Below are 16,091 nucleotides of genomic sequence, written 5' to 3' on the forward strand. Positions count from 1 at the left end.
GTTTAATACATATATGCTTAAGTCCTTAGTTCATTAGTGAAAATCCAGAGTAAGAGTTAAAAGATTTATTTTTCATAATACAACAGACATATCACTGCAAAAGGATTTTTGGGGGGACTTGAAACAAATTCTGGCTTTGCAAATGTGATAGAAAACAGGAGAAAAAATTTCACTATATCAAAGTGACTTCATAGTAAAAAAAACACCAAGGCACTGACAAACAATTAAATGTATAAAACGGCCTTTTCTGCGGAGATAAGATTGCAGTTTGAAAAAATCATGTGAAAAATACAGTACTCTGAAATTGTGTAAAAAGTGAGGTAAGTATCTGTGAGTCCAGTGCTTTTTGTCTCTGCAGTGCAACGTCTTTCATAGGCCACAGGAAATGTCAATACGTGACAAGTGGCTCAGATCGCAGCACAGACAAATATTGATAGGCAGGGTTTATCTTTGTGTGAGCCACATTAAGGTCACAATGCTGGTCAAACTGCAAAACGGCAGCATATGATTGATTGTTTCTCAAAAGAGGAATTCAAATTGTTTACTGTCAAATTGCTGAGGTTCCTATTTTTAAACTGGCACTTCAAATTATGATTCACTGATATACAAGGTTATGGTTTTTGAAGTGTGATTTAACTTCATCTTTATCATCTTCTTGGTAAATCTAATAATTGTTTGCAAAAATGTTTGTAATTTTTTTTTTTTTTTTTTTTAAACTTGATGGAATGAGACCACTCTCCATCAAGTTCTTTGCCAGCAGATCAATTACAGATTTACACCAGTAATCACTCACAAATACAGATGATGATGCATTCTTAAGCATACGGACATGATGAAAAGGGATATAGAGAGAAAGCAAAAAGATAAGAAAAAGTTGAACAGAAACAAAAATATAACTACAATGAAAATAACGCAAAGAGGAAACGTGTCAGTTTGTATACATTTCCACATTTAGGGCAGAAACAGAATGCAGTGACTTTTTTTTTTTTTTTTATATGTACCAAGTAAAAAATAAATTACTTAAAATGCATTCCCTGTTCAAGTCTGACAACCTCTCCACCCCCCAACCTCCCCCTAACTTCCTTGGCAGCATAGGGATTATGGGTGCGACAGTGCATTAAGTCCAACTCCCAATTCTTAGAAAGGAATGGGAGGCAGATGCGAAGAGAGCTTCCTTGTATCCAAATGCAAGTTCTTCCTGGTCAACTCGTTCACTATGCCACAGCTTCTTTCTGTTTCCCTGGTCCTCTTCCTGTCCCCAGTTCCCCATTATTGCAGTTACTCTCATCTTTCCGCTGGCGCCTCTTCATATACCCCTCACAATTTGCGAATGACTAGGACAGTGGTGAGAACACCCGCCAAGAAGACGCCCAACGTTTGCCATGTGGGAGTGCCGAAGTGGGAGCGAATGCCTTCCTAAAAGCCAGGAACAACAGGCATGAATATTAACACGTGTCATAAAAGTTAGAAATTAATTTATGATTATTTTGGACTGAAGTTGTTATTTAGCTCCTCACCCAGCCGCCTTGGTCCCTGATCCAATTGATCACATGTTCCCGGAGGTAGTCCATGGTCCAAGTGATAATTGTCCTGATGATATCAGGAACATTGGTCACAAGAGCCTAAGAGGGTGTGGAAAGAGGCTGTGTTATACTTTACTTTACTTTACAACACTAGTTCTGTTAGAGCTGCAACAATTGATTAGTTGTCACATATTAAACTAATGGTCAACTATTTTGATAATTGATTATTGTTTGGGGTCATTTCTTTTACAGAAAAAAAAAAGTAAAAATTCTCTCTTCTTGATCCTTCAATGACAGTGATATGAATATTTTTGAGCTGTAGATTGTTGTGGACAAACAAGAAGTCACCTTGGGCTATGGGACACAGGGATCAATATTTTTCACCTTTGTCTGATATTTTAACCAATCAAACAATATAGATAAGATAATCAATACATTTGATAATGAGAACAAGAATATGAGGTTGTCTGCTGCAGCTCAAAATTCCATAATACATTTGTCAAACCTTTTTTTGAGTAAAATGGGGTATGAGGGAGCTGCTTCACTCACTTTGATAACAAGTCTACAGGCAAAGTAGAACAGTGCAACGACCCGGCCCCAGTTGAATTTTCCATCTGAAAAGATCTCAATGGCAACTTTCAGGAACATGTCTTTCGTTGGACTGAGTGAGGAGTTGTTTATCATACTGGGAAAAACAACATTAAGCAATTACAGACAGTAATTAATGATAAAATCTTGTAAATTCATGATTATCCACGTGCGGAATTAGATGGGACTAAAACGCTAGACAAGTAGCCTACCTTTGGAGCTCTACATTGCTATCCAGCTCATCTCCGATCTGTTGCAGGCACTGAGCGAGCTTTTTGTGGTTTGGGTCACACAGCTCTCCTCCGCCCAGCTGTGCCCTTGTCACTACAGCGCTGTCGTCTCCATGCCGCCGAACACGTTCGAAGATGAAACTACATGGGTGGATGAAGACAGACAATAAGTATGATGTCACTCGTCTGCTCAGTTCAGTAATGAGTGGGGTTGGGTATTGTTTAAAAAGTTACAAAACTAGTACCAATCCAAGTACCCTTAAAGTGATACCGATATCAATTGAGTACTTAACCCCATACCCATCATGTGAATAGAAGCATTACATTGCCACTACTCCTCCACATTTAAATGGTTTTTACACAAATTCATTTGAAAGTCTTCCAATTATCATTTATTAAATACAAAATGCTCAAAATCAGCATGTGGGTCACGGCATAAATCACAGTAATATTTTGTGGCTGTGGGTGCGAAAAGGATCAATTGCAGGTATTGTTTGACAGGGGACGTTTATGATACTACTTGTTATCAATTTATTTCAGTTGCTACCTTAAATGGTATCAAATACTGACACCAAGCCCTAGTAATGCGAGGTCAAGGTGTAAAGTGTGAACTTACTCTTTTAACAAAACAGCTCCTACTTCCAGTATCTGCTCTTTACTATTTCCTGAAAGACAAAGGTCAGTGTTAAATCATCCATGGATCAACGGTTTTACAACTTCAATCTTCTCATATAACACACACATAGGTTAATGAATAGTTTGAGCTGATATGACTGTATATTTAGTGTCACTGTATATCTGAATTTAACCACCTACACTTAATGAGTTTATTTATATTGAGTTATCTACATTTATAACAATGGGTACAAAAATAACCTATTTGTATCTGTTTTCATATAACAGTAACTATAACGAGAGAGAGATTTCCTGTAGACAAAGGCAACACATGTGCTAAAGAGTTATTTGTTCGCAAACATTAAGTTAATTTGCTAAAGTTTGGTACAGCTGTGGCTAAAAAAAAAAGGACATCAATTTTGACATGTTCGATGTGAAAGGATGTAACATTAGTCTCCTCATGAGTATGTTTCGGTTTTAGTTCAAATCGTATTACTCATGCACAGTTATTGTTGTCTGGCTCTGACTAAGCTCTCTGTAAAAACACGCCAAGTGACTGCTCGCTAGCCTTTAGCTTCCGAGCTAACCTGAGTTCAGCTAATGTCAGCTGCTAGCGAGCAAAACGAGCAACCACCACACAACACGAATTAACAGATTAAAGCGCCAAATTATCTATGTGTACCACTCTGTTGCCAACACTGTCAGGGTAAGGTTTAATTTGATAGTATTGCTGTTGCTACCTTTATCGCCTCCTCCCGGGTGTGATGCCATCTTGTTGTCCTGTTTTGATCTGCTGCTTCCGTACAATCATGTGACCACTTTTTTTTATTTGTTTGTCGCAACTGAAACCGGATGGCGGTAAAAAAAAAGAAAAAAGAAAAAAAAAGAAAGAAAGAAAGAAAGAAAGAAAGTATAAAGAAAATTTGCAGACAATGTTTTACAACAATAGGAAAGTATAACACAACATGGGAAAAGATATCTGGGATATAATGACTTATTATCAAAACAGTGATTTAGTATCTCAAAATAATGATTTAGTAATTTCAAAATAATAGTGCCTCAACATAATGACATAATCTCAAAATAATTAGAAACTATTAAAATAATGACTTATAATTATTCAAAATAATGAGAAACTATCTCAAAATAATCTTATGATTTAGCATCTCATTGAGGTACTATCTCATTATTTTGAGGTATCTCATTATTTTGAGGTACTATCTCATTATTTTGAATAATTAAGCCATTATTTTTGCCATAACAAGTCATTATTCGTTTGTTACAAATGAAACTGGATGGCAGTAAAAGAATAAGATTTACTAACCTTCTCTTAAGCTGATGTGACTTAAGTGACACCTTGACGTTACATCAATGGCCGATGAGCTCATGTGGTGTTGATGTTTTATAGATCCATTCACTGCAGTTCGGCTAAAAAGCTGTCTTAAAATTCCGGATTCAATATGGTATGTCATCCCAAATTACTTTCTTTTCTTTTGAAGTGTAACTTTCTACCAATCAAACTGTCAAAGAGACAGCCTTCTCTATTGTTGGATGGTGTTGAACTGACAGATAAAAAGTGTAACAATAAACATATTCACCAATCATTTTAAAGAAGAAATAAGATTGGACCCAGAGGCAAGTTTTTCCAGAGATTAAAAATTGAAAACATAAATTGGAGAAGGGCTTGGTTTTTGCCTTATAAGTACTGTATCACAAACAAAGCTAAAGATATAGGCTATCCTTCAAAATCCTACATAAAGTTTACCCCACTAATCATCTTATTGGTAAGTTCATGAATATTGATGTCTCTTGCACTTTTTGTAAACATTATACAGACACAATCTCACACATGTTATTTGAATGTGAAATATCAAAAAGAATATATAAATTGGACTGATCTGATCTGGAGTTTCACCTTTCTGAAGCTCTCAACTCTGCATACTCTTTTAACCTCAAAGTTATCATCTTCTACTATAAGTCAGAGAATAATGCTGCAGAATACCTTATTAATTTTTATCATTCTTCCTGCCAAATTGTTTTGTTCTTCAAAATACCATCTAGAATTGCACCTTTCCTCCTAGAATTTAACTCTTTATTTAAATTGGCAAACAGCAACAACAGAAAGAAATTAATAAATTAATAAACCACTATGGAACACCATTTCATTAAATCTCTGACTAAAATATATATGAACCCCAAAATTTGTATTTATTCATTTATCTATGTAATTATTTATGTACTTATTTATATTTTTTTGACTTTTATTCTAATCTTGTTTATTTATTATCTTTATTTGATTTTTTTTTGTATGTCATATTCTTTAATTTCTAACTAATTATGGATGACGCCTTGTGAAAGATTAGACTGAAAATAACAAATCATTGGTTATCCTAATAACCAATGATTTGTTATTAGGATGTGCTTTAGTAAAATTTATAAAAAGAAGAAACATATTTTTGATCTGATTTTATTTTTAAGCCCCGCCTTCGTTGAAGTCATTTCCTGCACCCAGTGCTCTTCCGTCCGTCGCGCGATTGTACAGGCCTCTTTACGACTCGGCAGGCAAAGATGGCGGACGCACAAGTACGTTCAGAGAGACGGCGTGGTGAATTTAAGTCGATATATTCACGTTTTAATAAACATTTTAGTCAGTCAATGCTTAGCATGTGTCTTTATATTGTCCTTATGCACGTTTATGAGCCATTTAAAACCACATGCAGGCTTTAATATTAGGAGTATGTTACCGCTTAGCCGACCCTCGTGTGACTAGCCGGGATGCTAACTCATTTAGCCTCCTCATTTAGCATCCTGCTTTGTGTAATTGTGTCATTTACAGCCTGTATGACTCCAATTTAAAACGCTATTCCTTGTATTTAAGTTGAGGCGATAATGTTTCAGCTAAGGGTGTTCGCAAGTGTCTATAAGAGGAAGTAACTTTATAATTCTTGGTCCTGCTAGCCAGGCCAGAAAACGAGTTAACGTGGTTTCCATGTGCCAGATCTTAATTTGTTTCTCCTTGTTGTCCCACAGACCGAGAGGGCTTATCAGAAACAGCCCACCATCTTCCAGAACAAGAAGCGTGTTCTGGTCGCTGATGGTGGCAAGGAGGCTAAAGAAAAGCTCCCCCGCTACCACAAAAGTGTCGGGCTTGGCTTCAAAACCCCAAGAGAGGTAACACGAACTGTCCAGAAATGTCTCCAAAAGCGATGCAAAGATAGGAGTCACTAGATTTGTATGCTGTAAATGTTTTTTTCTTGTTACTGGTTTTCCTATCCGTCAGGAGATCTGACCAGGGCTCAAGATTAGCACCAGCCAAATACTGCTAATAATTTAAATGGCTGGTATTTACATTTATTGACATTATATTTAGCTGCAAATGATGTTTTTCTCACGATGGTCTTCCAAGCTCAGAGCTTTGACGAAAATGCCTTATGGCAACACTGATGCAGCCACCAGCCAACATAAACTAATCTATTGAGTAGCTTCTAATACTTCTACCAATTTTAATTCAATTTTTTATATAGTGCCAAATCACAAAAGTAATCTCAAGGCACTTTTCACATAGAGCAGGTCCAGACCACATACTTCAACTTAATTTATAGACACTCAACATTGTGAAAATACTAACAAAACTATATTTTTCTTTCCAGGCTATTGATGGCACTTACATTGACAAGAAATGCCCCTTCACTGGAAATGTCTCCATCCGTGGCCGTATCCTCTCTGGTCAGTTAAACATTTAAACACGTTCTCATCGGTGCTGGTTTGGTGCGTCGCAGCAATGCTTTTGTATGGTTTCCTGTTAACTTGCTGTGTGGAAAAATCACACTGCTTCATAATCAAACTGGACACATGGTGACCAATCAATACTCAAAAGTATGTAAAACTGTACAATGGTTATTCTCTTTAATGCAACGATCTTGTATGTGATCCAGAAACATATTGTGTTCAAGAACACAATCACAGATTACGTAACAAGACCAGGCAGTGGAGGGTTCCTCATCCTGGAGACTAAAAGCCTTTTGAATGTAAGTTGAATATAGTGTGCCAATTCCTACACTTTGTGGGAAGTGATATCCACCGTGGTTACAGTTTTTGTGTACTGATGAGTATTGATGCATCAGTTTTGGCTCTGTGTGCGGTTTTCCTGCCAGCAAGTCAACAGTTACTTGTACAGATGCAGGTAAAGCAACCCAAATCAGACACTGACTTTAAAAGTCAACTTGCTGCAAACTCTAAATTGATTCCTGTTACTGTCCTCCAAATGATGTTTTTCTCACGATGGTCTTCCAAGCCCTCAGGGTTCTGACGACAACGCCTAATGGCAACACTGATGTTGTGACAGTCACATTTTTATGTTTCAAAGCCTAGTGTTTTGACCATGGGAGTATCCATGAACAGCTGTTAAACATTGTTGTGGAGAGTCTTAATTCTGTTTGTTTGTGGTCTATAGGTGTGGTGACCAAAATGAAGATGCAGAGGACCATCGTTATCAGACGTGACTACCTGCATTACATCCGCAAGTACAACCGCTTTGAGAAGAGGCACAAGAACATCTCTGTCCATCTGTCACCTTGCTTCAGGTACGGCACCTTTCATATGTTGTGAATTAGGGTTCCTTAAAGTCACAGCAAGCAAGACAATCAGAAATTTTAAGTTTTAGTCCCCAGACATGGCTATTTTAAAACATTGTGTATGAAAGGTCTGTAAAAATGGTGTTTCATTTCACAATTGTAGCCTACCATTGATTCCTGTTTTGAAAATTAATATTAATTTATTGACATATGGAGCTGCAAATGATGTTTTTCTCACGATGGTCTTCCAAGCTTAGAGCTTTGACGAAAATGCCTTATGGCAACACTGATGCAGCTCTAATCGTTCTAATCAATATGTAGTTGAATCTTGATCTTAGCTTCTTGTACAGTTAAAGAGAGAAGTTCTGACCTGTCTAATTGTGGTCTTTTTCTGCAGAGACGTCACCGTTGGAGACATTGTGACCGTCGGAGAGTGCCGACCACTCAGCAAGACTGTGAGGTTCAATGTCCTCAAAGTGACAAAGGCTGCTGGAGCCAAGAAGCAGTTCCAGAAGTTTTAAGTGTGTAGGTGACTGTGAGCAGGAAGACTCGTCTCACTGTCAAATAAAGAAAATCTTGTTTAAATTGGCATTCTGATTGTTTTTCTTAGTCCAACTCTCAACCCCTTTTTGATTTAGAACTATAAATCATACATGTGCTGTTTTACTTTATGGTAGTTTATTTTTTTATTCCTAAGTATATTGGTGTATAATGAAAAGATGTGGTGGTACAAGTTGAGATGGACTATCCATGAAATAAAGGGAATTTATGTGTGTTGGATTAATTGGAGTTAATTTTGAACACCATGTAGTTCAGACTTGCCAAAAAAATTGCCATATATTAAAAGTGGAATGTGAAAATTTAGACTAAAATCAAAAACTTAAAGTAGAATTTTTATTTCTATGAAAGTATAGGTCACCCCCCCCCCAAAAAAATCACTGTTTATAATTTGACATTGGCTGCAAATGATGTATTTCTCACGATGGTCTTCCAAGCTCTCAGAGCTTTGACGAAAATGCCTTATGGCAACACTGATGCAGCTCATGTAATGTGTAATTGAATCTTGATCTTAGCTTGGTCTTGTTCAGTTAAAGAAGTTCTGATCTCTCCCATTAACACCCCCCCCCCCCCCCCCCCTAAGAGTGGCAAGGTAATAGGTACACAAGCATGACTATCTAGTGTGTAACTCTGTAAAAGAAGTTAAAAGAAATGGCACTTCAGAATTTCATCCCTATTATAAGACCAATGCAATGGCTGATGGAAATTGAAGAGCAGACTGCCATGACATGTATAAAGGACCCTCTCCCTTGCTAAAGATGATACAGTGCTGAAGAAGTATCAGTGATCAGTTTTTACATAATTAACAATACATTACACACATTCTCATATCTTTATTTATGGAGAAAAGGCAACTGGGGAGAACACGAAACCAACAGTTTGAACATTATCATAATTAGCCTAACTGACCTAAAATCTGAGACTTAAAAAAAACAAGACTTGTGCTTTATGGTGAAGGGTGAATATCCAACGCTATGAAAATATGATGTACTTTACAATCTAAAGATCCTACAAAGTGGTTGACCAAAAAAGCTTCATCACGTGCAAGGCAAATCAGTTTATAAATGTAGAAGTAATATACAGAGATAAGTGGAGTGTGTGCAATAAAGTGGAACAACGACATATATGAACACTATTTGTTTTCTGTATTGAAAACTTTATAATGTGCAAACTTGTAGACTGAACACAATATCAAAAAATTCACATTCATTTATGGCCCTGTTGCCAGAAATTCTTGGGATCTGTGTATATTCCTGTATTCTGCAGCGCCCCCTGTTGGTTCATAACATGTTTTTTCAAATTGAACAAATCAGGCCACCAGAGGGCGACAGATGACTGTTTTATGTTAGTAAGCGAACAAGACTGATCCAACACATCCATCATAGCACCATAATGGAGCTACTCAGAGCAGCTCTCAACAGGTTACAGCTCTTTAAATGAGCTTCTGCAGACTTCTATATTCTAGGCATTAACTTATACATTGACAGTGCTGGTTTTGTAAAATGGTTCATTTACAAAAGTACTGTAATGTATTAAAAACTTCCAATTAAACACATTTCTGAAAGCAATTACATAAGAAAAAATGACTGCTTGAATTTTAATAGAATTTCCAGATCAAATTTGTTTTTCCATAAATCTTGATCTGACCTTTCTTTTAGTGACATGAGACGAATGTCATAAAGATACACAAAGGGAAATTTGGCAAGACCTTCTTATAACTTAGTAACACATATATTTTGTTACTACATTTTACAGTATGGTTACAACTTTACATAGCATGGAAGCCTAAAATAATACAACTGATGTATCACCTCACATAAGAAGCCACAACTTTAAATGTTGTCTGTCTTTGAGTTTGTTTTACTACACACCGTGGTCGGTTGTCTGGGTGAACAGATGAAAAGATTTGTGGTCAGTAAAAAGACAAAAAAAAAAAAGATATTTGAAGTTTGAGTTTGCTTTATGTGTCACTTTTCCAAAGCTTTAACTGTTATATGATGGCTTCAGCATCACTCTAATGACGCTGTCGCCAATGATATGACCTCCTTCCTTTGTATAGTTATAGCCGTGATGATGCTCTATAGTGTCTGAGATCCAGATAAACACATGCAAATACATACACTCAACAAGCACAGATCTCAGTGTATTCATGGCCTGTCTGCATCAGCTGAGTCATTTGCATATGTCCTTATTTCTGCTTGAGAAGATGACAGTTTTCCTGTATGGGAATCAGTAACTCAGCCCCCCCACACTCCTCTCTGCCTGGCCGTCTGTCTACTAAGTGCCATGGCAGAGGCGTCACCATTAACATAATGATGCTGTACATGTTTTTTTCCCCCAATACGGCAGTGAATATGGACCATATGGTGATGACGTGAAGAGGAGAAAGTGGTTTAATGTGAGCTCAGCCGTGCAAGTACTCCCATTGTTTAATGATGGTTTTGCTTTAAAGGGAAAAAAAAGCCTCAATGACAATTTTCACTTTTGTTTTTGTTGTGCTTACAAAAATCCCAGCTCTCTGCCCATGCTGCAATATTTACCTAAACAGCAGTGTCTCAGCTTCAAACCACAAATTGTCCTCTCTTGTACTGGGGCTTTCCCAGCTCCTGCTCTCTACAGGCGCAGACACTATGGGAGGGTGGGAGGGCCTCACGATGTTCTCTGAATAACAGGCTGTCTCACGAGCAGACACCCCAGGGAGCAGAACAGCCCAGCAGGCCACCCAGCCCACATGAGTACATGCTCCCACAGAGTGTTTGTTTGAGGGCAGAGGTCTGATCCCCCAAAATGTCCGGCAACCATAATAAACCCAAGCTGACAGTGTTGCGCTGTGATGAATATGTGCTGTTAGAGGAGTCTGTTAGTGTAGTCGCTGGTTGTCTGCTGACTATTTGAACAAGAGAGCTGAAAAAAATGGTTTACTGTCTTAATGAGACTGCACACAGAACCATAAAATAAAAGTCACTGTTGTAAAAAGTTGTTGTTTATCATAGGCAAAGAACTGTAGTGCTGAAGTGATGTTAGGGTTTGGTTGTCAGTGTTTTCAGAGTGAACACAAACATCAGTGTTACCAGGCAATAAAACAAATGTTTGGATCTAGTAAATCTGAAGTGTTACCACATGATAAAGTGACACAGCAGCATTTTTATACTCTATCACCCAAGCTACATGACTTTTTATGGAACTATTTATAGCCTTTTGATTTTCTGCCATTCCTGCAATACAAATCACCTGCTGGATATATTCTTGGTTTAATTATGCATAATCCTATCTGCAGCTGCAGTTCATGGCTATCTTTGTTCTTGGCCCCAACATGTGACATGAAGCTCATGACACCACAGGATGAGCTAAGAAACCCTTTAAATAACACGTTTTATGTCTCACATCTTGGAAGATTCTCCAGGTGGTGATGTGAGCTTCAGTGATGGAGAAGCCAGCTTCTCTCCATCTCATGCTTCTGCTGAACATTTGGAGGCATTGCCAAAAGGTGAACAGTGTAGAGAGAGATTTAGTGCTTCATCTGTCACAAGCCGGTGACCCATGCAGGCTGGCAAGGTCAGAGCAGATGGTGCTTGAAACTAATCTGCTCAATTAATAGTGAATGAATCCAGAAATGATAACTAACAACAACATAGCAGGGCATGTTCATCTTGACATTTGAATTAACAACATTACTACATTTTAATGTTAAACCACAACATTTTTAGAATATTGCCACCTATACTGTTCCTTTGTATGGGCACCTCTGCCGTGTCTGTGACAGGAGACACACATTTATTAGAACTGTCGTACTTCCCTCACTTCACATGCCTCCAGTCTGCCAACATGTTTACCCAGTGTCATGGAGCATACTTGCGGCCGTGCTTTCTTGTGTATTTAATGGCAGGGATGTTAGCTCAAAGGGTCAGCCCAATGAGGGTAATGACCACTATCAAAACAGTGGCCTTCTGGTGGCCCAGCAGGAGTTTGGGCAGGAGGGGGGTCGTAGTCCCATGCTGGACCCCTTGGTTCAGGGTTGTTTGGAGGCTGTCAGCAGCACCTAAACTGTTTTGCAACAGAAACAGCAGCAGTAGACCAGATCTGATGGGCTTAACAGATGGAGGCCATGTTATGTGGTGGAGTCACGGCTGGAATGGATAAAGCCCCTCATCCTTTGGTCTCCTCTGTCAACACTGAAAACAAGCCTCATCTCAGGCTGTGCTACATACACAACCAGAGTTGTATACAAAGAAGAAGCTGAAATGATTAAAATATATGTGGGCTTTCTGATTTTTGCATTTTAATCATGTGATCTGTCTGATATGGACTACTGATCTGAAATAATATCAACAGATGCATTGATTGGGTAGTTTATTTATTACAGATATGTCATCATTTTAAAAATATATATCTACCAGATCTCTGCTGTGATTGGATATCTTAGTTAACTTGAATGTCTTTGTAATTTCTGAATATTATTTCTGATAATAAGTGTAGAAAAGGTGGAGAAAAATAGCATATGATACTCATACTTTCTTTATATGGGTTATTATAGACTATGTATGAACTGAATCGAAGATACAGTACTGTAATTGACATACGTTGATGCATAAATGTAGATTTTAGTTTAGGTTGTGTTAAACATCATATCATATTTATACTTGTAATGCTTTGTGTGTACATATACATTGGTGGATATCTCTTGAGACATTTTACGTAGACCAATCTTTATTTGTATGATGTCATCATATTGTACTGTTAGATAGATGCTGGTGGATATGCAGCACATAATGTTGATGAATGTGCTGGAAGAACTGAAAGATGGTTCATGAAAATGTCCAGACATGAAAATGAAACAATTCACTTGTTTCTGTATATGCTGTAAATGTTAATGTAGTCTACCCTTCAAGAGGAAATCTTATACTGGTGTTGCTGTTTAATTTGCTATAGCTATTTTTTTTACTGCAATATAATATGCAACCAATAGTCCCATCAGTTTTCAGCAGCTTGCTGCAGGGGTACACAGCAGGAACACTGTGGGCTTCACTATGGGTCATCATAGGGTCAGCCTCCACATCTGGACATGTCATCACAGCCCTCCAGATCTGCACAAAGACACAAAGACAGCCAATGTTCTTGGTCCAAAGACAGACTGATGTCTGACAACATCCTGTTAAAAAACATTATTATATTTAGCCACAAATAAAAGCTCATATGAATAGCCTGTAAACTTTGCTTTTATTTATTAAATGTGGGTTGGAGTTGTCTGCTGTTGGGGTGTGATGTCAGTGAAAGTCGATATATGGGCATGTCAGGATCAATTACTTAAAGGCTAGAGGTTCTGGTCACAGTTATCAGTGTCTGATATCTCCAACAGCACCATGAGCTTCTTAACTGATTCAAAGTCATTTAACAGATGTGGCTGCTGCTCTTCAATCGCATACTTCTGTTATCTTATCAAGACTGCTGAGAGTACTCTGTCTCTGAAAATGGGTGTCAGTGCTTTGTGAAAACATCAGTAATGCACTCGTCATTCTTATTTTTCACGTGAATGAAAGTGATCTGATGCATAAAAAGTTGATCCTATTCCTTAGTTCCTGCAGAGCTCTATATCAAAGAGTATCAATTACAACACTTTGATTGATTGTTGTTCACCTGGCCTGTCTGGTAAGCTGAGAGCTTTACGACCACATCATATAGATTTGCACAACAGCTCCTAATTCAATATTCTCATGTTCAGCCGAGTTCATGCCTGTCTGTCAGACAGACTTCATGTCTGGCATGTGTGAGTGCGGTTGGCATTTCCAATTTTACACCATGTTGTCAGATCAAAGTGGCGGGTGGCGCTGGTAGGTCACAGGACAGGGTGTTGCGTGCAGCAGTGCTCTTAGGTCATGTGTGAACCATCCAGCATGGCTGTCATCAGAGCATCCCTGGGGTGTGCTCTCACTGACTGATGGCCTTGCACTGCAGCCTCAAAACCTACAGCTCAGAAAACTGGCAGGATCTGGACTGTATATCTAGCAAATGCTATTTTCAGTGCTTCATGGACAATGCTAGGTGACTTGGGTCTGCAGCTGGAATACATTTATACCCAGTCATGCTCTGTTATACATACACAAAGCAGAATTTGTAATTTTAAACCACAGAAAACACAGCTAGATTATCATTAATGATGACAAATAAAGAAAAAATAATTACTACACAAAAACTTAAAGTTGCAGCCTTTTGTTTGCAAAGGTGTCTTGCATTCTTTGAACCAGTGTTTGAGAATGTAACAAAAGAACTGTAAAGTGTAACACTTCTCTCTATAAAAGGTAATAGGAGAAACTCAAAGCAACGCCCCACAGCAACAGTTTGTGCTGTTATTGAGCGGTTCCTCTACAGCACAAGGAATTCACCCTGGCAGATGGTGGGGCCGAGGCCCCCGAGGCCCGAGGCAACGCTACACCCTGGGACCCGGATACCTAATCATGCCCTGTTGAGCCTCTCACCTGCTGCTCCACCGCTCACAATGTTATCTCATCTCCCTGACCTATTGTGGCTCCCATCGGTGATAATGACAGTTGAGAGACCCACGCAGTGCCGGATTGGGAGCTCGCTCTCCCTTGAGAGAGGCAGGATCATGGGAACCCTCAGAGTAATCGATCTCTCCATCTTGCCTCCTCTGGTGGATCTGATTTCTTATCATGTCCTGCAGACAGCTACTGATTTTGTTTGTGTTAATGGGCAGGCACAGATTATTTTGATTTTCAGGGCAGCTAATTATATAAATTACATGTATTTAGGGTTAGGGTTTTGATGAAGTGTGTTTTTTTGGTCTACTTCTGTACCCAGATATATCACTGAGAGAGCAGAGGATATTCCTCTTCCTGTTCTAGTTACTGTACTGAATGACATGTTATTGGGCACCACTTGTTGTACACATACTTGACACTTAAAATATCAGTATTTCATTAGAAGAGATTATAAGAGGGGATATTTTTTATATAAAATAATGTACAGGCAAATGTAAATGTGTGCCATCAATGATTACTTTGCTTTTCTTTTTATGTCACACCAAAGTGTAACTTCACAGTGAGTGTGCATTTACACTCTTTTACTGTGTGTCTCCATATGAGTCCACAAACTGTCAGACCATAAATTCGCTGCCTTGGGTAACCACAGTTGGTTGCATTTTGAAAACTCAGTCCAAACCGCAGTGTTGTGGAGAATCTCGTTATTGTTTTCTCCTTTTTTCACTGTTTTAATTTTCCCTGTGAAAACACGATCCGGTTCCTGCGTGACCTCGGTTCCCACAATCGCAGTCAGATATTGTCACAGTGGCCCAGTTCTCACTGAGCTCTGCTGGATCATTAATTAGACTTTCAGTGCTTCATCTTGAATGTGCAGCTCGTCATCATGCAGTTCATTTGTTAGATGTATGAAAAGAAGTATAGCATGCCCCTGTATGTATAAGGGAAGATACAGTTCCACTTTGTAATCCTTTGTCTTCCTTCCTGGCAATTCTGTGCTCAACATGTCCACAGAAAATGTAAAAATGGACGCAAGGACACTAATGTACTTGTTTGTAAAGAAAGCATAACAGGCTTCCTCGGCATATAAGCAGGATTCTGGCAAAAACTTCACTGAAAAATGTGCAATTTTCTTGAAGCTGCAGGGGCACTCTGACACTTAAGAAAATTAATTAAAATAACAAAAAAGAATCTTTAAAGCATTAGTTATAAATAAATGATAACATTAAAAAAGGCAAAACAATTGTGTGCATTGTGCATTTGTTTGAGGAGTCTTTAGGCTGAATGACACGGCAAATATAAGTACTGTTTTTCTCTCTCATGTAGGTCAGAGACATTAATCACCCTAATTACCCCTCATTCTTAATAATGAAATAGCCTAAAACGTATAGTTGTTGGTGGTTCAGGCTTTGTTGGAGTATGTTTAAGTCCAACTTAAAACATGTGCAACATAGTGCAATCCAAAAAAAGACCCAACAGTAACTCTACTTGTGTGCTCTACATGCAATA

The 16,091-nt window shown here is 38.3% G+C and overlaps 2 protein-coding genes and 4 non-coding genes across 6 annotated transcripts; 5 read left to right on the forward strand and 1 right to left on the reverse strand.

Annotated features, from left to right (window-relative positions):
• Positions 1-50: 50 nt before the first annotated feature.
• LOC128378437 (apoptosis regulator BAX-like) lies at positions 51-3,727 on the reverse strand. The gene is made up of 6 exons (XM_053337956.1): positions 3,697-3,727; positions 2,958-3,006; positions 2,324-2,482; positions 2,073-2,208; positions 1,518-1,622; positions 51-1,416 (listed from the first exon to the last, which is right to left on the reverse strand). Exons 1-6 carry the CDS (start codon positions 3,725-3,727, stop codon positions 1,318-1,320), a joined length of 579 nt encoding a protein of 192 aa, XP_053193931.1. The 3' UTR covers positions 51-1,317.
• A 1,751-nt stretch (positions 3,728-5,478) lies between these two features.
• On the forward strand, positions 5,479-8,115 carry rps11 (ribosomal protein S11). Its single transcript, XM_053338631.1, has 5 exons — positions 5,479-5,539; positions 5,987-6,127; positions 6,607-6,682; positions 7,410-7,539; positions 7,928-8,115. The coding sequence occupies exons 1-5, from the start codon at positions 5,525-5,527 to the stop codon at positions 8,049-8,051; spliced, it is 486 nt and encodes a 161-aa protein (XP_053194606.1). The 5' UTR covers positions 5,479-5,524; the 3' UTR covers positions 8,052-8,115.
• LOC128379674 (small nucleolar RNA SNORD35) lies at positions 6,328-6,409 on the forward strand. Its single transcript, XR_008323444.1, has one exon. It is a non-coding gene; the product is annotated as a small nucleolar RNA SNORD35 (small nucleolar RNA).
• Positions 7,216-7,299, forward strand: LOC128379676 (small nucleolar RNA SNORD35). Its single transcript, XR_008323446.1, has one exon. It is a non-coding gene; the product is annotated as a small nucleolar RNA SNORD35 (small nucleolar RNA).
• LOC128379675 (small nucleolar RNA SNORD35) lies at positions 7,748-7,829 on the forward strand. The gene has a single exon (XR_008323445.1). It is a non-coding gene; the product is annotated as a small nucleolar RNA SNORD35 (small nucleolar RNA).
• A 375-nt stretch (positions 8,116-8,490) lies between the features above and the next one.
• Positions 8,491-8,574, forward strand: LOC128379672 (small nucleolar RNA SNORD35). The gene has a single exon (XR_008323442.1). It is a non-coding gene; the product is annotated as a small nucleolar RNA SNORD35 (small nucleolar RNA).
• Positions 8,575-16,091: the final 7,517 nt, after the last annotated feature.

This window comes from Scomber japonicus, chromosome 18 (assembly GCF_027409825.1).
Source record: "Scomber japonicus isolate fScoJap1 chromosome 18, fScoJap1.pri, whole genome shotgun sequence".
Taxonomy (NCBI): domain Eukaryota; kingdom Metazoa; phylum Chordata; class Actinopteri; order Scombriformes; family Scombridae; genus Scomber; species Scomber japonicus.

Excerpts from the sequence above, each read along its gene's own strand:
- LOC128378437 (XM_053337956.1), bottom strand. The coding sequence starts at position 3,727 with ATGGCATCACACCCGGGAGGAGGCGATAAAG. Across the intron at positions 2,483-2,957 it reads GGAGCTGTTTTGTTAAAAGA|TTTCATCTTCGAACGTGTTC; the intron begins GTAAGTTCACAC and ends CCACCCATGTAG. Across the intron at positions 1,623-2,072 it reads CCTGTAGACTTGTTATCAAA|GCTCTTGTGACCAATGTTCC; the intron begins GTGAGTGAAGCA and ends ACACCCTCTTAG.
- rps11 (XM_053338631.1), top strand. Across the intron at positions 6,128-6,606 it reads GCTTCAAAACCCCAAGAGAG|GCTATTGATGGCACTTACAT; the intron begins GTAACACGAACT and ends TTTTCTTTCCAG. Across the intron at positions 7,540-7,927 it reads CATCTGTCACCTTGCTTCAG|AGACGTCACCGTTGGAGACA; the intron begins GTACGGCACCTT and ends CTTTTTCTGCAG.